At 46.0% G+C, this 27,550-nt stretch overlaps 1 protein-coding gene across 2 annotated transcripts in view; it reads right to left on the bottom strand.

Moving 5' to 3' along the window:
* Positions 1 to 4,686: 4,686 nt before the first annotated feature.
* Positions 4,687 to 27,550, bottom strand: part of LOC143818473 (TRAF family member-associated NF-kappa-B activator-like) — a 61,258-nt gene continuing 38,394 nt past the window's right edge. For both annotated transcript variants that reach the window (XM_077299768.1, XM_077299770.1), the window contains one exon: positions 4,687 to 4,980. In XM_077299768.1, the coding sequence (XP_077155883.1) occupies positions 4,765 to 4,980 (216 nt within the window). In that variant the 3' untranslated portion in view covers positions 4,687 to 4,764. The remainder of the gene's footprint in view (positions 4,981 to 27,550) is intronic.

Genomic DNA, 27,550 nt, shown 5'->3' with positions numbered 1-27,550 from the left:
CATCAGCTGGTTCGTTATCCTTGGTTGGTTTCCTATTTAGCTCACCTGGAGACTCAGTTCCTTGCCTGCTATCAATGTATTCAGTGCTCTTCAGATTCCTTGTGTCTACCTTGCTCCCAGTCTCTCCAAGACAAGCTAAGTTTTTGTTTGATCATTTTTTGATTATCAGTGTTCATTATGTTTTTAGTCCAGCTCGCTAAAATGTGATTTCCTCGCTTGCTGGTTGCTCTAGGGGACTGAGTTTCTCCCCCCACACCGTGAGTTGGTGTGGGGGTTCTTGAAATCTCAGTGTGGATATTTTGTAAGGGTTTTTTACTGACTGCATAGATTCCCTTTTCTATTTTCTGCTATCTAGTATTAGTGGGCCTCATTTGCTGAATCTGCTTTCACCCCTGTGTATGTGCCTTCCTCTTACCTCACCGTTATTATCTGTTGGGGGCTTCTATATCTTTGGGGATTATTTCTCTGGAGGCAAGAGAGGTTTTTCTTTCTCTCTAGGGGTAGTTAGTTCCTCAGGCTGGCTCGAGACGTCTAGGATTTTTAGGCACGTTCACCGGCTACTTCTAGTGTGTTTGGATAGGTTCAGATTTGCAGTCAGTCCAGTTTGCCACCTCCCTAGAGCTTGTCCTATGTTTGTTACTTAGCTGGAGTAATTTGTGATCCTCAACCACTAAGGATCATAACACTGTACCTGAACTTCACCAGTAAGAGGTAAAGATACTGCAACCCTGTGTCCTCTAATTCTTTCCTGCACTTCACCATCTATCATCCTTACCAACTGCACCGACAGCCCTGGGGACTAAGCTTTACCTGTGGGGAGCTATACCACCTCTGCCGCAATACCATCATCCCCAATGGACCCCTTTAAGCAGCATTGGCCATACCTAGCCGAGTACCACAGACCACGGACCGGGTCATTGCTGTCGTGACACTTCTCTTTAAGAACTGGCCCGGTTCCAATTACCCCACAGTCCTGGCGGGTGCTCCAACTTGGCATCACGAACACTACTACGTTAGACTTTATTCCCATTTCTGTCAATGCCCCTTTTATTGGATGCCTATGGCCACAAACCGGGTTACTGCCACTGTGACACATTCCTTTAAGAAACAGCCCAGTACCGAGTACCCCATGGTCCTAGTGGGCGCTCTGGACTTAAGGTGAGTATAACTGTGTTTGCTATTTTTAAATGAATTTGTAAAACGGTGTGTATATTTTTCAAATAAAAGACTTTATTCTGGGTGTTTATTATTGACAATACGCCTCTCCATTACAAATTGCTGGGCTTGGCACATGGCAAGTGGGAAGAGCCTGCTCTCACTGTAATTAGCAGCAGCAGGTGTAGGCTCATGGGAGTAGTACTCTCTCATCAGCCGACGCCTCTATGACTGGAGGTAAACTCTTTTTACCTCTGGTCACAGCTGAAGGCTCACGCTGTCATCTGACTGCAGACTGCAGATCTCTGACCGGTGGAAATGATCTCACCGCCAATCAGAGGCAGAGTTTGCTGTGCTGTCATACAGATGAAGGCGTGACAAACAACGGATGTTCGGGTCCTCCATTCATCTGAATGGGGTCTCGGTTCAGGTTCTGGTACCTGAACCAAACATTTTTATAAGTGACTAGCTGAAGAGCCCGGCGTTGCCTGGGCATAGTAAATATCTGTGGTTAGTTATAGCACCTCACTTCTCTTATTTTCCCATCACGCCTCTCATTTTACCCCTCACATCTCTCATTTTCTCCCTTACACCTCTCATTTTCCCCCTCACTTCTCTTATTTTCCCCCTCACTCCTCTCATTCCTCCCTAACACTTGTCATTTTGACCTCACATCTGTCATTTTCCGATCACTCCAGTATTTTCCCTCACTCCTCTCATTTTGCACTCACACCTTTTCATTTTCACCTCACACCCCTCATTTTCACCTCACATCTCTCATTTTCCCCTCAGTCTATACATGTTTGTCATCTCCCTTATATATAGTATACACCTGTATGTCATCTCCTGTATATAGTATATACCTGTATGTCATCTCCCCTGTAAATAGTATATACCTGCTGTATGTCATCTCCTCCTGTATATTGTATATACCTATGTGTCATCTCCTGTATATAGCATATACCTGTATGTCATATCTTCTGTATATACTATATACCTGTATGTCATCTCCTCCTATATATAGTATATACCTGTATGTCATCTCCTGTATATAGTATATACCTGTATGTCATCTCCCCTGTATATAGTATATACCTGCTGTATGTCATCTCCTCTATATACCTATGTGTCATCTTCTCTTTTATATAGTATATACCTGTATGTCATCTCCTGTATATAGTATATACGTGTGTCATCATCTCCTGCATATAGTATATACCTGTAAGTCATCTCCTCCTGTATATAGTATATACCTGTGTGTCATCTGCTCCTGTATATAGTATATACCTGTGTGTTATCTCCTCCTGTATATAGTATGTACCTGTATGTCATCTCCTCCCTCCTCCTGTATATAGTATATACCTGTGTGTCATCTCCTCCTGTATATAGTATATACCTGTATGTCATCTCCTCCTGTATATAGTATGTACCTGTATGTCATCTCCTCCTGTATATAGTATATACCTGTGTGTCATCTCCCCTGTATATGGTATATACCTGTGTGTCATCTCCTCCTGTATATAGTATATACCTGTGTGTCATCTCCTCCTGTATATAGTATATATCTGTGTGCCATCTCCCCTGTATATAGTATGTACCTGTATGTCATCTCCTCCTGTATATAGTATATACCTGTGTGTCATCTCCCCTGTATATAGTATATACCTGTGTGTCATCTCCCCTGTATATAGTATATACATGTGTGTCATCTCCCCTGTATATAGTATGTACCTGTATGTCATCTCCCCTGTATATAGTATATACCTGTATGTCATCTCCTCCTGTATATAGTATATACCTGTGTGTCATCTCCCCTGTATATAGTATATTTGTGTGTGTCATCTCCCCTGTATATAGTATATACCTGTGTGTCATCTCCTCCTGTATATAGTATATATCTGTGTGTCATCTCCTCCTGTATTAGACCTCGTTCACACGTTATTTGCTCAGTATTTTTACCTCAGTATTTGTAAGCTCAATTGGCAGCCTGATAAATCCCCAGCCAACAGGAAGCCCTCCCCCCTGGCAGTATATATTAGCTCACACATACACATAATAGACTGGTCATGTGACTGACAGCTGCCGTATTTCCTATATGGTACAGTTGTTGCTCTTGTAGTTTGCTTATTAATCAGATTTTTATTTTTGAAGGATAATGCCAGACTTGTGTGTGTTTTAGGTCGAGTTTCATGTGTCAAGTTTTGTGTGTTGAGTTGCGTGTGGCGACATGCATGTAGCGACTTTTGTGAGATGAGTTTTGTGTGGCGACATGCGTGTAGCAACTTTTTGTGTGTCGAGTTGCATGTGACAGGTTAGTGTAGCAAGTTGTGTGCAGCAAGTTTTGCGCATGGCGAGTTTTGCGCGTGGCGAGTTTTATGTGTTGTGCGTTTTGAGTATGTGCAAGTTTTGTGTGAGGCAACTTTTGCATGTATTGCAACTTTTGTGCATGTGGCAATTTTTCCACGTGTGCAAGTTTTGCGTGTGGCGAGTTTTCCATGAGGTGAGTTTTGCACGTGTGGCGAGTTTTACGCAAGCCTAGTTTTGCATGTGGCGAGTTTTGAGCGGCGACTTTTGTGTTTCGACTAGCGAGGTTGGTGTATGTGTGGTGAAATGTGCGCTGAGGGTGGTATATGTGTTCACGTGGTAGTGTGTGGCGCATTGTGTGTGTGTGTTCATATCCCCGTGTGTGGTGAGTATCCCATGTTGGGGCCCCACCTTAGCAACTGTATGGTATATACTCTTTGGTGCCATCGCTCTCACTCTTTAAGTCCCCTTTGTTCACATCTGGCAGCTGTCAATTTGCCTCCAACACTTTTCCTTTCACTTTTTCCCCATTATGTAGATAGGGGCAAAATTGTTTGGTGAATCGGAACGCGCGGGGTTAAAATTTCGCCTCACAACATAGCCTATGACACTCTCGGGGTCCAGACGTGTGACTGTGCAAAATTTTGTGGCTGTAGCTGCGACGGTGCAGATGCCAATCCCGGACATACACACATACATACATACATACACACACACATTCAGCTTTATATATTAGATTGGCCAAATCTGCCAGACTGAAACATCCAGGGGTTCTGTTAGCACCATGCCGGATCCCTACTCTGACAAGCAGTGTCTTCAGCGTGTCTCTTCACTCACCCATGCTGCAGTCAGTGCTTCCCTTCCCCATGCTCTGCATGCTTCCAGCCAGACCTCCACCCATGTCCTTAGGACAAGCGCACGCGCGCTCCCGCCCTCTTACAGTGCCAACGCGTGCAATTATAATTTCCTCCCCAGTCAATGGCTCTGGGACATTATGCATATATTGCTTCCTCCCCACTGGGGACATGCCTGAGCAACCTTCCTGTTTTGCAGTCTTTGTTGTGTGTTGTGTAAGGTTGCATACCAGTCCCTGCTGCACTCTGGTGCTCGCTTAGTCACGCCCCTACAAGCTCTCCTCAGTCCGTGGCACAGTGGTTCCACAAACCATGTCAGTGACAGGTTCGCCCATCACTAGATACAAGACAAAAAGGATACTACATAGTCAAAATGGATAATTTATTTTCTCTAACAACATAAAGAGTTTTGATGATTAGAAAAAAAAGTATTTCTGCTACATGATAAACTTCAGGACCCTTGACCTTCTCCTTGTGAATGGTCTAATGACGAACTTTCCATGTGCCCAGCAAGATGTCCAAGAAATTCTGCTTCAGTTGCTGCTCCTGCTGGAAAAACTGCATGGCAGAACTCGCATATCTGGGAGCTCAGTCCAACATCTGAGCTGACATTGACACATTGGCCAAAAGGACAGTCTTCTGACAGACAGCCTGGACTCCATGATGACTGCAAGAAACAGAACAAGACTGACATAAATATTGGAGATCTAAATGTAAGTTTAAATTTTCCTTCCTTGCATTTAAATGAAAATATGTTAAAGGGAACCTGTCACCCCCCAGGCGTTTTTAACTAAAAGAGCCACCTTGTGCAGCACTAATGCTGCATTCTGTCAAGGTGGCTCTTTTAGTTCGGGTCCCTGCAAACGCTGAAATAATCACTTTTATAATGTGCCCCTCATACCTGAATTTGTCAGGGGGGCATGTCTTTTCCCCCCTGACACAAACGCCTCCCAGCCGTCACTCAGGGCCTCCGGGCGCCGCCTTAATTTCCTTCATGTACGCCCCTGGCGCCTGCGCTGTAAGTTCGAAGGGCAGCACAAACTGCGCATGCCTGAAAAAAACTTACAGCGCAGGTGCCAGGGACGTTCACGAAGGAAATGGAGGTGGCGCCTGGCCCACGGAGGCCCTGAGTGACGGCTGGGAGGCGTTTGTGTCAGGGGGGGAAAAGACATGCCCCCCTGACAAATTCAGGTATGAGGGGCACATTATAAAAGTTATTATTTCAGCATTTGCAGGGACCCGAACTAAAAGAGCCACCTTGACAGAATGCAGCATTAATGCTGCACAAGATGGCTCTTTTAGTTAAAAACGCCTGGGGGGGTGACAGGTTCCCTTTAAGAAGCAATATAATCTTTCCCTCAAATAACATCTACCTATCTAATCTACTGTATCTATGTAAAAAAACAGACCGTATTCCAGCATATTTGGTTAAGAAAGTAGCAAATTTTGTGGTCGCTGCTTCAGGAGGTCGGCAGCAGCAACAGAAGTGGGGCAATGCTTCTTGCCCCATCCTCTCAGAAGATGTTGGTGCCGGTGAGCGGAGGTCCCCTCTCCCATACATCTCCCATACATCTTCTGAGAGGACAGGACCTGCAGCATCTTCCCACGCCTCCTGCCGCCGACCTATGAATCAGTGACCCTGGCTCCTGTGACCCGGCTCTTCCACTGCCACCCCAGGTAAGATACCTTCAGATTATATGATGCACCACCTTTTTCCTCCCAAATATGGAGGGAAAAAAGTGCGTCTTTTAATCTAAAATAATATGATAGCTTTTTCTATTTGCCCATCTGCTATCCAAGCTGTTTGAAGTATTATTACTATGTCTTTTTATTCCAAGCTCAGCATAATAGATATGAGACCAAATTAACAAGTCCAAAGGATTTTCCAGAACTTTTATGTTAATGACCTGTACTTTTCAAAAATATTAGTGCAGTAGGGGTCTGACCCCCGGCATTTCCATTGGTCAGTTGATTGAAGAGGCTGTTATGCACCAGACTTAGCACAGGTCCTTACTTTGTATTGTGGCCCTGAATGGTACTGCAGATCTCACTCACTTAATAATAATAATAATAATAATAATTTTATTTATATAGCGCCAACATATTCCGCAGCGCTTTACAAATTATAGAGGGGACTTGTACAGACAATAGACATTACAGAATAACAGACATCACAGTTCAAATCAGATACCAGTAGGAATGAGGGCCCTGCTCGCAAGCTTACAAACTATGAGGAAGAGGGGAGACACGAGAGGTGGATGGTAACAATTGCTTTAGTTATTTGGACCAGACATAGTGTAAGGCTCGGGTGTTCATGTAAAGCTGCATGAACCAGTTAACTGCCTAAGTATGTAGCAGTACAGACACAGAGGGCTATTAACTGCATAAAGTGTATGAGAACATAATGCGAGGAACCTGATTATGTTTTTTTTTGTTTGTTTGTTTTTTTCGAATGGGCCACACAGGGATGGTTAGGTAAATGCATTGAGGCGGTAGGCCAGTCTGAACAAATGAGTTTTTAGGGCTCGCTTAAAACTGTGGGGATTGGGGATTAATCGTATTAACCTGGGTAGTGCATTCCAAAGAATCGGCGCAGCACGTGTAAAGTCTTGGAGACGGGAGTGGGAGGTTCTGATTATTGAGGATGCTAACCTGAAGTCATTAGCGGAGCGGAGGGCACGGGTAGGGTGGTAGACTGAGACCAGAGAGGAGATGTAGGGTGGTGCTGAGCCATGGAGTGCTTTGTGGATGAGGGTAGTAGTTTTGTACTGGATTCTGGAGTGGATGGGTAGCCAGTGTAATGACTGGCACAAGGTAGAGGCATCGGTGTAACGGTTGGTGAGGAATATGATCCTGGCAGCAGCATTCAGGACAGATTGGAGCGGGGACAGTTTGGTAAGAGGGAGACCGATTAGTAGAGTTACAATAGTCCAGACGGGAATGAATAAGTGAGACAGTAAGAGTTTTTGCAGAGTCAAAAGTAAGAAAAGGGCGAATTCTAGAAATGTTTTTGAGATGCAGATAAGAAGAGCGAGCCAGTGATCGGATGTGGGGGGTGAATGAAAGCTCGGAATCAAGGATGACCCCAAGACAGCGGGCATGTTGCTTTGGAGTAATGATGGAACCGCACACGGAGATGGCAATGTCAGGCAAAGGTAGGTTAGTAGAGGGAGAGAACACGAGGAGTTCAGTTTTTGACAGGTTCAGTTTCAGATAGAGGGAGGACATGATGTTAGAGACAGCGGTAAGACAATCACTGGTGTTTTCTAAAAAGGTCGGCGTGATAGCAGGAGAAGAGGTGTATAATTGGGTGTCGTCAGCATAGAGATGGTACTGGAAACCAAATCTACTGATTGTTTGTCCAATAGGGGCAATAGGGGCGGTATACAAAGAGAAGAGGAGGGGGCCTAGGACTGATCCTTGAGGAACCCCAACAGTAAGGGGAAGGTGAGAGGAGGAGGAACCAGCAAAAGATACAGTGAAGGAGCAGTCAGAGAGATAGGAGGAGAACCAAGAGAGAACGGTGTCCTTGAGGCCGATGGAGCGGAGCATAGTGAGAAGGAGCTGATGATCCACAGTATCAAATGCTGCAGAGAGATCCAAGAGAATTAGCATGGAGTAGTGACTAGGGTTGAGCGACCTTTACTTTTATAGGATCGGGTCGGGTTTCACGAAAACCGACTTTTTCAAAAGTCGGGTCGAGTGAAATCGGCCGATCCTATAAAAAAGTCGGGGTCGGGGTCGGCCGAAACTCGAAACCCAATGCAGTGCATTGGGTTTCCAATGGTTCCCAGGGTCTGAAGGAGCGGAAACTCTCCTTCAGGCCCTGGGATCCATATTTAAGTGTAAAATAAAGAATTAAAATAAAAAATATCGCTATACTTACCCTCTGACGGGCCCTGGTACTAACCGGGAACCTTCCTTCCTTAGAATCAGCCTTCCAGGACCTTGCGGTGACGTCGCGGTGACGTCGCGGCTTGTGATTGGTCGCGCGGCCGCCCATGTGACCGCTCGCGCAACCAATCAGAAGCCACGACGTCACCGTGACGTCACCGAAGGTCCTGGAAGGGCTGATTCTTAGGAAGGAAGGCTGCCGGAAAGAAGCAGGGCGTGTCCGAGGGTGAGTATATACCTAATAGGAATATACTCACCCTCGGCTTCGTTCCGGCAGCCTTCCTTCCTAAGAATCAGCCCTTCCAGGACCTTCGGTGACGTCACAGTGACGTCGCGGCTTGTGATTGGTCGCGCGAGCGGTCACATGGGCGGCCGCGCGACCAATCACAAGCCGCGACGTCACCGCGACGTCACCGCAAGGTCCTGGAAGGCTGATTCTAAGGAAGGAAGGTTCCCGGTTAGTACCAGGGCCCGTCAGAGGGTAAGTATAGCGATATTTTTTATTTTAATTCTTTATTTTACACTTAAATCTGAATTCCGATACCAATTCCCGATATCTTAAACATATCGGGAATCGGTATCGGAATTCCGATTCCAGATTCAGAAGATCGCCGACTTCATGGCCGACCCCACACAGGGGTCAGGTCGGGTTTCATGAAACCCGACTTTGCCAAAAGTCGGCGACTTCTGAAAATTGCCGACCCGTTTCGCTCAACCCTAGTAGTGACCATTAGATTTAGCTGTTAGTAGGTCATTAGAGACTTTAGTGAGGGCAGTTTCAGTAGAGTGTAAAGAGCGGAAGCCAGATTGAAGAGGGTCGAGAAGAGAGTTATCTGAGCAATAGCGGGTAAGACGGGAGTGGACCAGGCGTTCGAGGAGTTTAGAACTTGATGAGGGAGAAATAATGTACCACAGGTACAAATTACATAATGTATAGAGCTATGCCAATTATTCTGTGCTGCAGTTCCTCCACCAATTTTGTGGGGTCACAGCACACAGAAACAGGAACAGCTCAGTACATTGTGCAGTGGAGTATCTGTGGATAGGTCCTTAATATTTGTCATTGAGAAGACCGTGTGGGTCCAGTCAGCAGTGATACACCCAAAAGGAGGAGAAGACCTAAGAGGAGCCAATGAGAGGACTGAACTGACAGCATCAGTTTAGAAACTGGTATGGAGAGGGCCAAAGACAGGTGAGCATAACCTTTTTTAATCCTTTCCCGGTGGATTTAACTTGCATTAAATTTATTTGATGTGCATAGAATCTCACCTCCACTCATCCCCCAAAGTTAGTAATTTTGTTCAAATCAAATTTCGATATTCAACTCTAGTCATCAGTTTTGGATACCACCTTAAAGACCTTTTGTAGGAAGTGAGATACAATCCGTTACCATAAGAGAGGAAATAGAATCAAAGCATTAGATTATTCAATTTTTTGTGATGTAGTGATTAATGGAAGACAAATTCAACTCAGTTTTTTTATATATTAAGCATACAGAATACTGGAGAAACTTTTGTCTTTTATCCTATAACGTACAATAATGGATCTACAGTTTATAACGTAATCACCACGCTTTTCTTTAATCCATTAAAAAACCTACATCCCAAAATCGGTCATTTTTCTGTATACTATGTGAATAGAGAATATATAACAGTGCATAATCGCGTCCACTTATCCTCAGTCAGCAACACGTACCCACTCGTTTAAAGAGGATCACCAACACTAAGCTGCATTTTGACCCTTGAGTCACATATTGTAATAATCCTTTCACAGATGTTGATGCTTGTCCCATATGTTCATAGTAAACATTGTAAACATTTGGGCTTTATAAGATAAGACATATTCAAAGTAAAATCAAGGATTATATAATGATCATATATCATCATATATCATAAATCCCTGTATACCAGGGGAGGGCAATTAATTTTCCTGAGGTGCCACATAAGAGACCGTGACTGTTGTGGAGGGCCGAACCAATACTCTGAAATTACTTCTACTCAATATTAATGTTGATATATTATAATTATTATATTATTGATAATTATATTAATATTAATTATATCACTTAATATTGAGCAGTATTAAGTATGCTGACATCCCCCTATATATCGTTTGAACCCGAGTACAGCCCCTTCTGTATATCATATGAGCCCCCTAACAGCCCCTCACATGCGGCATGAGTCCCACACAGCCTCCACCATATGCGGCATGAGCCCCCAAACCTCCCCATATGAGGCATGAGCCCCACACAGCCTCCCTATATAAACTGCATGAGCCCCACACAGCCTCCCTATGCACACTGCATGAGGACCCCATAGCCTCCCCATATATTGCATGAGGCCCCCATAGCTTCCCCATGTGCAGCATGATGCCACCATAGCCTCCCCGTGTGCAGCATATTGCCCCGTAGCCTCACCATATGCTGCATGACACCCCCATGTGAAGCATGTTGCCCCCATATGCATCACAATGTGCAGCATGTCGCCCCCATATGCAGCACAATGTGCAGCATTTCACCCCCATAGGCAGCAGCATGTAACCCCTCCTGTGCAGCACCATGTGCACCATGTCACCCCCATATGCAGAATGTCACCCCCATATGCAGAATGTCACCCCCATATGCAGCATCATGTGCAACATGTCACCCCATGAGCAGCATGTCACCCCCATATGCAGTACCATGTGCAGCATGTCACCTCCATGTGCAGCACCATACGCATGTCACCCTATATGCAGCATGTCACCCCCATATGCAGCACCATGTGCAGCATGTCACCCCCATAGCGTTCCCATGCTCACCCAAACATCCCATACACATGAAGAAAAAAACTACCACATACTCACCTCCATCCCATTCCCTGGCGTCCCGTTCCCCAGCCCTCTGCTTCTGTCTTCCTGCCTCCAGTGTGCTGACTCTCCGCAGTACACAGCTGACATGATGTCATTGCGTCAACTGTTTCAAATGCTGATTGGTGGAGGAATTGGCCAGAGGCCCCTCCTCCACCAATAAAGACAGCGCAGATGGAGACAGCGAGTGGGCGGGCACGGTGCAGCCCGTGGGCCTCTGGTTTCTAGCCCCACTGCTGTCTCGGTCTGCGGGCCGGACTGAGACAGCCAGAGGGCCGGATATGGCCCGCACTTTACCCACATCTGCTGTATACTATTCTTGTACCAAAGCAAATATGCAAATTGCCTCTTCAGAGAGAAAGAGGACTAGAACTCTAGTGCCACCTATAGGAAGTAGCAATCCTAGAAGTCAATATCAACCCTTTAACGAGCCTTGTCACATGACTTAGGATAAAAGCCAAAACCAGAATCTTAATTTGCAGACACTGTGTTTTGGGGTACTGCACAGGATAAATGTGATTCAAAATGTTATGTAAAATGTTCTTAATAAAAGCTTCAAGTCAAACCACAAAAGAAGCAAGCCCCCACTCAGGTCTGTCATCTGTCAATGGAAATGTAGGGGGCTTATATTTTACTGGTAGGACAAAGGCTCTGGAAGAGTGCTATGGTTCCTCCTCAAAAAAGAAATCCAGAGAATTCTGCACTCCCAAATTCAAATCTCCCCCTTCTGAGCCCCACAGGGTTACTAAACCACATTTAGTGTCTACATGTATGGCATTTCTGTAGCGATCAGAGCCCGATTAATTTACGGTGCATGTCCCCTGAAGCACGAGTTGGGCACAATGTACCGGCACTACAATGTATTGGGCACTATTGGTAGATTTGCAATTTTCACTCGGCAACATCCACTGCTCCATCCCTCCCTCCTGAGTCTGGCTGTGTGACTAAGCAGTACTGTGTAGACACATATGGGGTATTGCCACATTCAGCAGAAATTGTGTGACAAATTTTGGTGCCATTTTTACCCATTAGCCTGTGTTAAAATCTAAAATTTGGAGCTAAAACAACATTTTTGTGGTAAAAATAATTTTTTCTTCATTGACCAATGGTACAAAATTCTGTGACACACTCGTCGTGTCAATATAATCAGTGCACCATTAGATTAATTCATTGAGAGGCGTAGTTTGTAAAATGGGATCACTTATGAGGGGGTTCTGCTGTACTGGCACCTCAGGGGCTCTTTCAATGGGTCATGGCACCTGCAAATCTTAATTTGTAATATACACCAACCTTGCGGATATAGTTAATAGAAGAATCCCTTCTAAACGGTGTGCCCATTGCACACCATTGGAAAAAGGGGGAAGGGGGACCAAACTCCCACATCATGGACTAAATAGATAAAAGAGAGCAAATGCCCCAAAGCAAAAAATACTAAGCATAATCAATAGTTATGCAAAAATAGTAACTTTATTGGTAACAATACAAAAATAAAGAAAGACAATGGTGATTTGAGAATAAGGTGTATGACTCATAAGACACCTGCATGGAAGTAAACACGTGCAATGTACTAAGAGTATAGTGGTAAGACTCTGATTGTTATATGTGTTTCCTAACCCTAGTCCGGGCAATAAAGTGCAAAGTGCAGGCACACATGTAATGGACACAGGGGTATTTTAAGGTACTGTGACCAAGATACCTCAACAGAGGAAAACCCCCTAACACCCACCACCCCCTGCACCTATTGCAACATGCCCGGAGATAATGATAGTAAATAATGTAAGTAAACCATAGGTCATAAGCTGAGCTTACCAATATGTGCTATCTTCAATGCAGGATGTCCACAAAATGAAGCCCCTTTTGACGCACGTTTCGCGTAAATCGCTTCTTCGGGAGGCTATGTGACTGTGGTTAAAACATTGGGGTTTTTTATATCATTCTCACAGCTGTTCCTAATTGCCGCTGTGTGTTCACGGCGCATGCGGGAGAGCTCAAACCGCAGTGTCGCGCTCCTTCCGGCAAACACAGAGGCGCCCAGAGAGGGGAAATATCCCCGTGACGTCATATCGTCTGGGCGTCGCTGAATGACGATGCCATTGGAGGCGCGGCCCGCCGGGAGGCTCACTACGCATGCGCACCACTCAGCGGCCATTTTGGAAAAGGGAGAAGGTGCTGGCAAGACCGAAGATACAGGTAAAATATGAGAAGCGAGAACATTGCATCAATTATATACATATTTTAACAGGAACGCATGAGAACCACTCCATATTAAGGTACAGTTGCATCACATAAATGTCCAAATGTGTGTCCCAGCATGATCCATCGTACTCAAAGGATGCAGTAAAAAATAGGAATGTTTGCCGCTTCCCCTTTAAGATGTTTATTCCAACAAAGATCCTCTTGGCATGAAAACAGCCACCTCCACACACATGAAATAATCTCCCCAAACGAAGGGTATAAATATAATATAAACTAAAAAATCAATATAAGAGAAGAAAAAGGGGAAAAAAAGGAACAATAATTAAAACCACACAAATAAAACAAGAAAAAACAGAGGAGTATATATTAAACCAATAAGAGCGCCTATAAGTACGGAACAAAGGATAGTTTCTCATTTAGGCCATTTGGGGCCATAGTTCCCAGGGTCACTATCCAGTGGCATTCAACTTGTGCTAGGGTGCGTTTTAAATCGCCACCCCTACTTCCTGAGTGAACCTGGTCAATTCCCCGGACCTTGAATGTATCAGGATTACAATTATGGTATAATTTATAATGTCTTGGAATTGTTTTAAGTTCCAAGACATTATCTACATCCCTGGCTGCCATGATATCCCTAACGTGTTCTCGGACCCTGACACGAAGCTCCCGAGATGTAAGGCCTATGTAGGTTAAATTACAACCACAGGTGGCATAATACACCACGTAGGTGGTACTGCATGATATATAACTTGTGATCCGGTAATCTCTACCCCCCCCCACCGCAGAAAAAGAAGTAGCTCGGATGATGTTACTACATGCTTTACAAGAGCCGCATGGGAAACAGCCTACTCTCTGTGGTCCCGAGCCAAAAATTCTAGAAGGGGCAGGGACATAGTGACTCTTAACCAGTTGATCTTTTAAGCTTTTACCCCTTCTAGCTGTAAGGAGGGGGCGTTCCGACAAAATGTTATTTAGGGTGGGCTCTGTTTTCAGAACTGGCCAGTGTCTCTGCAGGACCTCCCGAATATCCTCCCACCTATTGTTGAAGGTGGAAATGAACCTAAGAGGTTGTTCTCTCTTGTGGGGGATCACTACGGGAGGTCTGCAGAGCAACTGGTCCCTCGAAGAATTCTTGGCACGTAAATAGCCCTTCTTGATGGTTCTTCTGCTATAGCCCCGATCCTGGAACCGATCAGCAAGGTCCCGAGCCTGGCGCTCAAAGATTCCTTCCCCAGAGCAGACTCTCTTCATTCTTAAAAACTGACCCACCGGAATGGCCCTGATAGTAGATCTTGTATGTGCTGAATTTGAGTGTAATAAAGCATTAACCGACGTTTCCTTGCGGAATACGTCAGTCTGTATCACGCCGTCATCGCATCTTATAATTTTAATATCTAAAAAATCTATGTTGTCAGTGGCCACACGGTGGGTGAGTCGGATGTTACGAGTATTCTGATTAAGCCCATGGATGAAATCCAAGAGGGCCGGCTCGGGACCCTGCCAAATCAACAACACGTCATCAATATAACGATACCAGCACTGCACATGGGAAGCGGCGCATGCGTCCTCCCCAAAAACCTCCCTTTCCCAAAGGCCAAGGAAGAGGTTAGCGTACGAGGGCGCACACGCCGCGCCCATGGCAGTGCCGCGGTTCTGTAAAAAGTAACGATCTTTGAACAAAAAGAAATTATGTGTTAAGATGAAGTGAAGTAGCTCCAGGATCAGGGCCCGCATCAATGGGTCTAGATTACTCATGCCCAAAAAGAACTCTGCTGCCTCCAACCCATCGACATGCTTAATGCTGGTATAAAGAGACTCCACGTCAATGGTGGCAAAGATCATATCTGGCTCGAGAGTAAGACCATCCAGTTTTCTTAGGACGTCAGTAGTGTCCCTGACATAGGAGGGCAGCGACTCTACTAGTGGGTGCAGATAGAATTCAATAAATTTGCAAACCGGGTCGCATAGCCCTCCTATGCCAGAGACAATCGGACGTCCTGGAGGCTCTAATGGATCCTTGTGGATTTTTGGTAGGAGGTAGAGGGTAGGGATCACCGGATTTTCCACAAATAGACCCTCAAATACTTTCTTTGATATAATGCCTCGTGTCAGGGCCCGATCAAGGATCTCAAACAAAATCCTTGAAAAGCCAGACAGAGGACTACATGTGAGAGATGTATAGGACTCACGGTCCCTCAGCTGATGGAAGGCCTCCCTCTCATACTTTACTGTCGGCCAAATGACCACATTCCCCCCCTTATCTGCAGGTTTGATAACAATATCCTGCATAGACCTCAATTCCCTCAGGGCCCCACACTGTGCAGGTGTGAGGTTGTTACCCCTCTTATCACTTGGGATTTTCTTAAGGTCCTCCAGCACTAACTTATTAAAAATATCAATTTGGGGACAGAGTGAAAAAGGGGGGAATGTGGTACATTTGCGCACGGCAGAAGCAGGGAAGATACCTGTAATCGATGAATCAGTCTCTCCTGCAAGTTCTTCCAAAGCAGATAATGCCTCCTGTTCCAGAGTAGTCTCAGGTATAAAGGTGTCCAGAGGCTTAGAGTGTAATTTACGTAGGAGGACCTTCCTTAAAAATAATTGTGTATCTTTCATGGCTGTGAAGTAATTGAATTTGTTAGTCGGGACAAAAGTTAATCCTAAACTTAAAACATCCAATTGATCTTTCGATAGTATATGGTCTGACAGATTAATTACCTCTAGGGGATTCGTGGGTTTAGATTTTTTCTCCACAGATTGTGGTGGGGTAACCCAACGTTTATTCTTGCCTTTACGGCTCCCTGCTTTCCCCAATCCCAGCCTTTCAGTATGCACACTGTTCATTTGACTGCTACTGGCTGCTTCCTCTTCCATCGATGATATGGATGAGAAGGAATTACGGTGTATTGGTGGTTTTGATTGGATAGATTGTTTCTTCCTCCACCTATACACATGATTATTCTTATAATCCATTACATCTCTTTGATATTTCTTAGTTTTTGATGCAACGATATCCTTCTCCCATTTCACAAAATCCCCCTCCAATTCATCATTAAGTTTGTTTTTAGCGGTCACTGACAGGGTGTTATATAGGGACTCTTGTAGGGAACTAATCTCCTTCTCCACCTCTTGTAGGGAGTTAGTATTCGATTTAACCAATAGTTCCATATAGCCTCTTGAACAGTTGGTGGACAATCCTTCCCATTCCTTTCTGAGGCATTCATCCTCTACATTAAAAGAAGGAAAAACTTGTACCCTTAATCCCCTTGGGATCAGACCCTTTGCTAGGTAACGTTCCAGGAATGCCCTGTTCCACCATAGGCGCGTTTTCTTATTAAATAAAAATTTCAATCTAGTTACAGAATCCTCTGTTTCTCTTGAATTAAAAACCACGCTTGAGTCATCACCAAATAGAGGGCTTCATTTTGTGGACATCCTGCATTGAAGATAGCACATATGGGTAAGCTCAGCTTATGACCTATGGTTTACTTACATTATTTACTATCATTATCTCCGGGCATGTTGCAATAGGTGCAGGGGGTGGTGGGTGTTAGGGGGTTTTCCTCTGTTGAGGTATCTTGGTCACAGTACCTTAAAATACCCCTGCGTCCATTACATGTGTGCCTGCACTTTGCACTTTATTGCCCGGACTAGGGTTAGGAAACACATATAACAATCAGAGTCTTACCACTATACTCTTAGTACATTGCACGTGTTTACTTCCATGCAGGTGTCTTATGAGTCATACACCTTATTCTCAAATCACCATTGTCTTTCTTTATTTTTGTATTGTTACCAATAAAGTTACTATTTTTGCATAACTATTGATTATGCTTAGTATTTTTTGCTTTGGGGCATTTGCTCTCTTTTATCTATTTAGTCCACCTGCAAATCTTAACAGCAAAATTTGCACTACAATATGGCTCTCCTTCCCTTCTGAGCTTTCGTCTGTTTCAGAAAAGTATTTCCTGATTACATACAGAATATTGGCGCACTTAGGTGGCTCTCACTCAAAATCTTTAGAGGGTCATCAGGCGGCCTTCACTCAAAATATTTATAGGGTCGTCATGAGGCCCTCACTCAAAATCAGCAAGGCCTGGATTGGCCCAGACTTCTTAACCCCACCGTATGACAGAGGAACACAAAGCCAATTCAAACATAGGACCATCAGGCGGCCTTGAGTCAAAACCTTTATAGGGTCATCATGCACTCACTCAAAATGAACAAGGCCTAGATTGGCCCACATTTCTCAACTCCCCCGGATGACAGCAGCGGAACATAAAGCCAATTCAAATATAGGGTCATCGTGGGGCCTTCACTCCAAATTTTTAGAGGGTCATTATAAGTTAGTATCTCCAAATTTTTAGAGGGTAATTTTAAGTCACTCTCTCCAAAATTTTAGCGGGTCATTATGAGTCACTCTCTCCAAATTTGTATAATGTCATTATGCGTTACTCTCTCCAAATTTTTAAAGGGTAATTATGCTTCACTTTCACCCAATTTTTCGAGGGTCATTAAGTTTCACACTCTCTCAATTTTTCGAGGGTCATTACACTCACTTTCCGAAATTTTAGAAGGTCATTATATGTCACTCTCTCCAAATTTTTAGAGGGTCGATACGCAGCACTCGTTCCAAATTTTTTGTCTTCCAGTGTACATTGGAGTCTCTCATTCTAATTTTAGGCAGCCCTTTTTCTTATTGTATAGGCTTTATGAGTCTAGGAGTCCTACTACCCAACAATTTTAACAGAATGTGTATGAGGCCCTCCTTTATGTCCAACACAGAGTGTATGGGAGTCCATCTTCCTTCTAATTTTTGGCAGTTCTTGCATTTTCAGCATAAGCTTTGCAAATTTCAAAATCACCTCTTCATAAAAACCATGTCACACACACTCCATGCCAAGATAAGGTAGTAAAATTTTAAAATTACATTTATTGGTGACTACTGCTAGGTGTAGTTTTGCTTCCTCCTTTACTAGGTCATCTACTGTAGTCATAGGTGACGTGGAAATATGGTGAGGAGGAGGCTTTTTTTCTCTCTACGTATTTAATTTTGCCTTATATACAAGTCATTACACACGAAAGAATGTTTCCTAAAATTTTCTCCTGTAAAATCCATTTTATCTTTGGTTCTGTATGTTCTATTGTCAGTCCGTAAAAATGGAGTAATACTCTGACAACATTGTTCCCAGCAGTGACCTGGCAGTCAGATGCATCCAGGCGTCTTCCCCATGCTGTTCCCATTCCATTTGAGTGCTGTTTCCATCCATTTCAGCGATCTTCCTACCCCCCCAGCCCTCCGTTTAGGGTTTTCTGGAAAAATGCTTGAGTTTCCCATTGACTTCCCTTATACTTGTTACTCAAGTCGACTGTTCGAGCGTCTGACCTGCTCTAGTCGAGTACCAAGCACGCAATCATTTTAGTGCTCGATCATTACTAGTTTTTACACAATGAAAACTATTTTATATAAAAAAATAATTGTTTTTGTAACGCTATATTCTGAGAGCTATAACTTTTTTTTTTCTCTGCTGACTGAGCTGTATTGCAGTTTGTTTTTTGCAGGACAAGGTGACATTTTCAGCTAAACCATTGTTATTTCCATTTAATTTTTTACAGTGTTCACTGAAGGGTTTAACTGGTGTGATAGTTTTATAGGTTGGGTCGTTTTGAAGGTGGCTATACCAAATAAGTGTACTTTTTTATTTTTTTACATAAGGAAGCAACATCGACACGAAACTCACATTGGGGAATGTGGCCGCAGTCCAGACAGGACAGACACAATGGGTGAATACTAGTGATGAGCGAGTATGCTCGTTACTAGAGTTTCTCCGAGCATGCTCTGGTGGTCTTTGAGTATTTCAGTGTGTTCACATATTTAGTTTATGTCGATGCAGCTGCATGATTTGTGGCTGCTAGACAGCTTGAATACATGTGGGGATTGCCTAACAAACAAGAGACCATCCGAGTATGCTCGGAGAAACTCAAGTAACGAGCATACTCGCTCATCACTAGTGAATACCTTTATAATTTACTGCTTTTGTAATATGTGTTATCTAACAATCATTGATAGACATTAGCCTACGGTCCCATTAGATGGACACAGTATACATGTTATCCTTAGGCAACATAGTGCATCAATTTAGTTTGGGGCAATTTTATTGATATGTCTTTCATTATCATATGAACATATAACACTAGAAGAATTCTCATCTGGTTAATTTACAACTTATCACGCCCTGATCTATTCTCCGGCCTTTTTACCTAGGGATCAAATCACTGATTCACATATGTACCCTTAATATTCATATACTATTATTCATTTACTTTGATTGTAATTTTGTGTAAAAATAAAATTTTGTAATAATTTTTAGCACATTTGACTCTGATTCTCCTTGCAAATCTTGTGTATTTATTGGTATAATATTTTAAAAGATAAATCCTTCTTTATTTTGTTATTTTTTTAAAATATTGTTACTTTTTTTATTTCTTTACTTAGTCTCTCTATGGGACTTTAGCTTATTTTTACTCTGATAACTGGTTTAATGCATTGCAGTGCATTACAGTGGCATGTAAAAGTTTGGATATTCTTGGTCAAAATTACTGTTATTGTGAACAGTTATGCAAGTTGAAGATGAAATTATCTTTAAAAGGCCTAAAGTTAAAGAATATAAAAAAAACTGACAGTCACATCCAAACATAAATCAGATCTGAACAGGGGCTTACCTAGAGTCGCCAACTCATATAAAATGAAACAGATAAGGCATCAATCTGTAGTGTTATAGCATGCAAATATAAAATATGAAAATTGAATTCCATTGCTGAACTAGAAATATGAAAAATTGAGAATGCTTAGCGCATAAATTGGCCAATTCATGTGTACCTGGCAGCCACGTTAAGGCGATTTTCATTGCCAGGACCTAATGCCAATCCTATTTTAGACAGACTACATATCTCTGGGAACCTAATGTCCCAATGTGAATCCTCTCTTGGACTGAAGTCTATATCTCTGTGGAGGGGTAGAATCCTGCTGCAATTTAAACACCTAGGGCTAAAGGGAGGAGTGCTCAGTCTGAAGGCTACATACAAATATAAAAAAAACTGACAGTCACATCCAAACATAAATCAGGTCTGAACAGGTGCTTACCTAGAGTCACCAACTCATATACAATGAAACAGATAAGGCAGCACTCTGTAGTTCTATAGCATGCTATAGCGCTACAGAGTGCTGCCTTATCTGTTGCATTTAAAGTTAAAGAAGACACATTTCCTTTGTCTTTTAGGCAAAAATATATTTATATTGTAGTTTTTTACATTTTCAAATTTACAAAAAGGAAAATGTTCCCGATCCAATGAAAAAGTTTGGGCATCTTGGAGATTTGTGTGCTCAGATAACTTTGACCAAGGTTTCAGACCTTAATTAGCCTGTTTGGGTTATAGCTTGTTCACTATTATTATTAGGAAAGGCTAGGTGATGCAATTTTCCCAGCTTAATAAAAACCTATCCTCCTCTAACATTGTGTAAAAATGTATTCTTCTAAGCAGCTGCCTAGACCTCTGAAAATGAAAATATTTAAGGCCCACAAAGCAGGAGAAGGCTATGAGAAGATAGCAAAGTGATTTCAAGTTGCCTTTTCCTCAGTTCGAAATGTAATTAAGAAATGGCAATTAACAGAAACAAGGTCTGGAAGACCAAGCAAAATTTCAGTGAGAGCTGCTCATCATATTGCAAAAGACCTTCAGAAAGATTTTACAGACTTTGGAGTTGTGGTACATTGTTCTACTGTTCAGAGACACCAGCACAAATATGGCCTTCGTGGAAGAGTCATTAGAAGAAAACCTCTCCTGCGTCCTCACCTTAAAACTTAGCCTCACAAATATACAAGAACATCTAAATAATACCGATTCATTTTGGAAACAAGTCATGTAGTTAAAATAGAACTCTTTAGCCACAATGGTCAAAGGTATATGTGGACTAAAAAAGGCACAGAATTTCAGGAAAATAACATCTTGCCAACTATTAAGCATGGGGGTGAAACATTCATGCTTTCGGGTTGTGTTGCAGCCAATGGCACGAGAAACATTTCACGGGTAGAGGGAAGATTGGTTTCAATGACATTTTAAGAAATTCTTGATGCAAATATAACACCATCTGTAAAATAAGCTGAAGTTGAAGAGGATGGCATCTACAAATGGATAATGATCCTAAACACACATCAAAATTCACAATAGACTACCTCAAAAGGTGCAATCTGAATGTTTTGCAATAGCCCTCACAGTCCCTTGATCTGAACATCATTGAACATCTGTGGCTAGACCTTAAAATAGCAGTGCATGCAAGACGACGCTGGAATCTCACAGGAGTGGAGACATTTTCTAAGGAAGAAAGGATGAAAATTCCTCAAACAAGAATTGAAAGCATTTCCAAGCTGTGACACTTTCAAAAGGGGGTGCTACTAGGCACTAGCCGTACAGAAAGACAATGGATGAAAAGGAAGGCACAAGTAGTTATTATCAAAAACCATTTGTATGAAGAAGAAAAAGAAAAAAAATGTCTTTACAAAAAAAATGAAAACATTTTTTCTTTTTTCCCTGCATTTTTAAACTTTGCACTAAAAAGGTCGTTGCAGAATTTGCATTTTTTTTCACCACCTGTTTTTGACAGGAGCTGGAAATATCTTTTTTTTTCTATTTTTCCTCACCTTGGAAGCTGCAAATTGTCTTTCTCTAGATTTTAAGCCCATCTGGTTGCTTTCCTCAGCATAGCACGGTTGGTGAGTTATTATGTTCCCTTGAAGGAACAGGGCATATGTGTCCAAATCTGCGCTGCTGATAAAGATGAATGGCGGACTATATTCTTGAAAACTTTATTTCAAACAGGTTAATAGTCAACGCGTTTCGAGGTCATGCAGGACCTCTTCCTCAGGAAAAAACTTTACAAGTGGATTGTCAGATCTGCACATTTTTATATGCTGTCTCATTTTTTTCCCTTTCTTTTTTCTCTCAAAAGAAAAAACGCCATACCGGGCACAAGACAAGTCAAAATTCATAAAGAGAAAATATCACAAACAATAATTAAATACAATACAAATAAACAGGCCATGTATGTAACAAATCTACGAATAAAAAGAACCATCCAGAGAAATAAAAATATGAAAACAAGTATTTATATAAAAATGTATAAAAATGATTGCTGAATAAATAACTTCTTTCTCAAAACATGTGTATTTGTCTTGGAGAAACATCTCACCCAAGATACAAACTCATGTTCAAATGACCTGAAGTTACCAAGCCTGTGTCATTAGGGCAGGAGCCACTCAAACCACTTATGTTTTGATCAATGGTAAGAATGTGTAAACCGCATCAGGTCACCAGGAACATACACATTGAGTTGCCTACTGGCTCCGTGCATAAGGCATCTGAAAAAAAAGCATCTGTGAGCAGGGATGGGGTCTGTTGGACTGAGTTCCCTTACCAGGAGTGTCCTGGTGAGTATTTTATATTATACTAGATGGCAGCCCGATTCTAAAGAATCGGGAGTCTAGAATCCATATATACTTTATTTATTCAAATGTAAGAATAATACAATTAATAAATAATAGTAAGAAAGAACAAAAAATGGCTGCACTCACCAGCTCTTGACAATTCTTGACAGTACGGCACATTTCTGATTGGTCGCTCGCGGCAGGCGGCAACCAATCAGAAAAGTGCCGCGCACCACGAAGGCATATATCTTTGTCCACCCTGAGCGGGTGTAGGACGCTGGTGACGTCACTTACCTCCGGACATTATCTCCGGACAAAGCCACGGAAGTTGGCACAAATTGCCGGAAGTAGTATTCTAGGCAATTATATATTAGATTTTAATGTTATCAGTGTTTACCTTTGAACGTTTATATTGTATTGTCCTGTCACCAGCCATGTGTACGATTATCGGCCGAAAGCCTCTCTGGAACCAATAATCACCCCATGTAAAGGTATCTTTATAAGTTAAAGATTCAGAATACTATGACTTTTATCATATCCTGAACAGTCAAGTTTTTTATGAACCGTTAAGGTTTTCTGGTTGAAGTAAAAAAAACTCTGAGTGTTTACAGTTTGAAACCATAAAATGTTGAAAAATTATGTCATTCTTGAGTATATCACTCAATGGTGCTCATAAACGTGTCAAATTTGATCTATAATATACTTTAATATACGTTACTTTAATCTTTAATATACTTAAGAACAGGGCCCCAGACATCACACAGGGGGTCTGAAACACCGCACAGTGGTCCAAAATATCGCTGTGCTCTGCCTGGGGCCCCATATGCTGCCTGGGGCCCCTGTGCTCTGCCTGGGGCCCCTGTGCTCTGCCTGGGGCCCCATGTTCTGCCTGGGGCCCCTGTGCTCTGCCTGGGGCCACTGTGCTCTGCCTGGGGCCCCATATGCTGCCTGGGGCCCCTGTGCTCTGCCTGGGGCCCCATAGGCTGCCTGGGGCCCCTGTGCTCTACCTGGGACCACTGTGCTCTGCCTGGGGCCCCATATGCTGCCTGGGGCCCCTGTGCTCTGCCTGGGGCCCCTGTGCTCTGCCTGGGGCCCCATGTTCTGCCTGGGGCCACTGTGCTCTGCCTGGGGCCCCATAGGCTGCATGGGGCCCCTGTGCTCTGCCTGGGACCACTGTGCTCTGCCTGGGGCCCCATATGCTGCCTGAGGCCCCTGTGCTCTGCCTGGGGCCACTGTGCTCTGCCTGGGGCCCCATATGCTGCCTGGGGCCCCTGTGCTCTGCCTGGGGCCCCATATGCTGCCTGGGGCCCCTGTGCTCTGCCTGGGGCCCCATGTTCTGCCTGGGGCCCCATGTTCTGCCTGGGGCCCCTGTGCTCTGCCTGGGGCCACTGTGCTCTGCCTGGGGCCCCTTGTTCTGCCTGGGGCCACTGTGCTCTGCCTGGGGCCCCATAAGCTGCCTGGGGCCCCTGTGCTCTGCCTGGGACCACTGTGCTCTGCCTGGGGCCCCATATGCTGCCTGGGGCCCCTGTGCTCTGCCTGGGGCCACTGTGCTCTGCCTGGGGCCCCATATGCTGCCTGGGGCCACTGTGCTCTGCCTGGGGCCCCATATGCTGCCTGGGGCCCCTGTGCTCTGCCTGGGGCCCCATATTCTGCCTGGGGCCCCTGTGCTCTGCCTGGGGCCTCTGTGCTCTGTCTGGGGCCCCATATGCTGCCTGGGGCCCCTGTGCTCTGCCTGGGGCCCCATATGCTGCCTGGGGCCCCTATGCTCTGCCTGGGGCCCCATAGGCTGCCTGGGGCCCCTGTGCTCTACCTGGGACCACTGTGCTCTGCCTGGGGCCCCATATGCTGCCTGGGGCCCCTGTGCTCTGCCTGGGGCCCCTGTGCTCTGCCTGGGGCCCCTGTGCTCTGCCTGGGGCCCCATAGGCTGCCTGGGGCCCCTGTGCTCTGCCTGGGACCACTGTGCTCTGCCTGGGGCCCCATATGCTGCCTGGGGCCCCTGTGCTCTGCCTGGGGCCACTGTGCTCTGCCTGGGGCCCCTGTGCTCTGCCTGGGGCCCCATATGCTGCCTGGGGCCCCTGTGCTCTGCCTGGGGCCCCTGTGCTCTGCCTGGGGCCCCATGTTCTGCCTGGGGCCCCTGTGCTCTGCCTGGGGCCACTGTGCTCTGCCTGGGGCCCCATGTTCTGCCTGGGGCCACTGTGCTCTGCCTGGGGCCCCATAAGCTGCCTGGGGCCCCTGTGCTCTGCCTGGGGCCCCTGTGCTCTGCCTGGGGCCACTGTGCTCTGCCTGGGGCCCCATATGCTGCCTGGGGCCACTGTGCTCTCCCTGGGGCCCCATATGCTGCCTGGGGCCCCTGTGCTCTGCTGGGGCCCCATATGCTGCCTGGGGCCCCTGTGCTCTGCCTGGGGCCCCTGTGCTCTGCCTGGGGCCCCATGTTCTGCCTGGGGCCCCTGTGCTCTGCCTGGGGCCACTGTGCTCTGCCTGGGGCCCATATGCTGCCTGGGGCCCCTGTGCTCTGCCTGGGGCCCCATATGCTGCCTGGAGCCCCTGTGCTCTGCCTGGGGCCCCTGTACTCTGCCTGGGGCCCCTGTGCTCTGCCTGGGGCCCCATGTTCTGCCTGGGGCCCCATATGCTGCCTGGGGCCCCTGTGCTCTGCCTGGGGCCCCTGTGCTCTGCCTGGGGCCCCATGTTCTGCCTGGGGCCCCATGTTCTGCCTGGGGCCCCTGTGCTCTGCCTGGGGCCACTGTGCTCTGCCTGGGGCCCCATGTTCTGCCTGGGGCCACTGTGCTCTGCCTGGGGCCCCATAAGCTGCCTGGGGCCCCTGTGCTCTGCCTGGGACCACTGTGCTCTGCCTGGGGCCCCATATGCTGCCTGGGGCCCCTGTGCTCTGCCTGGGGCCACTGTGCTCTGCCTGGGGCCCCATATGCTGCCTGGGGCCACTGTGCTCTGCCTGGGGCCCCATATGCTGCCTGGGGCCCCTGTGCTCTGCCTGGGGCCCCATGTTCTGCCTGGGGCCCCTGTGCTCTGCCTGGGGCCCCTGTGCTCTGCCTGGGGCCCCATATGCTGCCTGGGGCCCCTGTGCTCTGCCTGGGGCCCCATAGGCTGCCTGGGGCCCCTGTGCTCTGCCTGGGGCCCCTGTGCTCTGCCTGGGACCCCATATGCTGCCTGGGGCCCCTGTGCTCTGCCTGGGGCCACTGTGCTCTGCCTGGGGCCCCATGTTCTGCCTGGGGCCACTGTGCTCTGCCTGGGGCCCCATAAGCTGCCTGGGGCCCCTGTGCTCTGCCTGGGACCACTGTGCTCTGCCTGGGGCCCCATATGCTGCCTGGGGCCCCTGTGCTCTGCCTGGGGCCACTGTGCTCTGCCTGGGGCCCCATATGCTGCCTGGGGCCACTGTGCTCTGCCTGGGGCCCCATATGCTGCCTGGGGCCCCTGTGCTCTGCCTGGGGCCCCATATGCTGCCTGGGGCCCCTGTGCTCTGCCTGGGGCCCCTGTGCTCTGCCTGGGGCCCCATGTTCTGCCTGGGGCCCCTGTGCTCTGCCTGGGGCCACTGTGCTCTGCCTGGGGCCCCATATGCTGCCTGGGGCCCCTGCGCTCTGCCTGGGGCCCCTGTGCTCTGCCTGGGGCCCCTGTGCTCTGCCTGGGGTCCCTGTGCTCTGCCTGGGGCCCCTGTGCTCTGCCTGGGGCCCCTGTCCTCTGCCTGGGGCCCCTGTGCTCTGCCTGGGGCCCCATGTTCTGCCTGGGGCCCCTGTGCTCTGCCTGGGGCCCCTTTGCTTTGCCTGGGGCCCCTGTGCTCTGCCTGGGGCCCCTGTGCTCTGCCTGGGGCCCCATATGCTGCCTGGGGCCCCTGTGCTCTGCCTGGGGCCACTGTGCTCTGCCTGGGGCCCCATATGCTGCCTGGGGCCCCTGTGCTCTGCCTGGGTGTAGGACACTGGTGACGTCACTTATCTCCGGACATTAGCTCCGGACATTAGCTCCGGACATTAGCTCCGGACATTATCTCCGGACATTAGCTCCGGACATTATCTCCGGACATTTGCTCTGGACAAAGCCACGGAAGTTGGCACAAATTGCAGGAAGTAGTATTCTAGGCAATTATATATTAGATACATACGTGGGAGGGGAAAAATATAAGGAAAAAAGAGCACTGTATAAATGATCGCCACCTGGTTTCCCGTGTGCCCTCAAAAATAGAATCTCCTCAGGGTCGGAACAAGAACTGAAGGCCCCAAGGGTGCCGCCTCCTGTTTGAAATAAAGCTTTGAAGAATATCGTCCGCCATTCATCTTTATCAGCAGCACAGATTTGGCACATACACCCTGTTCCACCATTATCCTCGGTCTCTGGACCCGTGTCCTGCAGAAGCTGATCCAAGCTTTCTACATGTTGCTTAGTTGAAACAAAACAAGGTGAGCATAACTCTCCCCGCTGCACCCCATGTTTTTAACCAGTTAAGACCCTATTTGCGCTTTATTTGCTCTCCGGATGTTCTACTTCTATGTTCCCTTGTTAGCGCTCTCCGTATTGTCTGTCGCAGCTGCTCTGTTCTTCATGATATCTTATTGAACAGTCTCTTCTACCGCCATTTGCCATGTTACGGTATGTAATTATGTTGTGTGTGTCCTGTTCCATACGTAATACTACTGTATGTACAGTTGTGCTCAAGAGTTTACATACCCCGGCAGAATTTACCATCTGAGAAAATAAAGAACCTCATCCACAACTACCACAAAAGACTTAAAGCTGTCATTGAGGTTAGAGGGGGCAATACACGGTATTAAGAAATGGGGTATGTGAACTTTTTATCAGGGTCATTTGGATGTT

Source organism: Ranitomeya variabilis, chromosome 3 (genome assembly GCF_051348905.1).
Source record: "Ranitomeya variabilis isolate aRanVar5 chromosome 3, aRanVar5.hap1, whole genome shotgun sequence".
NCBI lineage: Eukaryota > Metazoa > Chordata > Amphibia > Anura > Dendrobatidae > Ranitomeya > Ranitomeya variabilis.
Note: the sequence above shows the minus strand (reverse complement) of the source record. Positions and strands in the feature narration are given on the sequence as shown.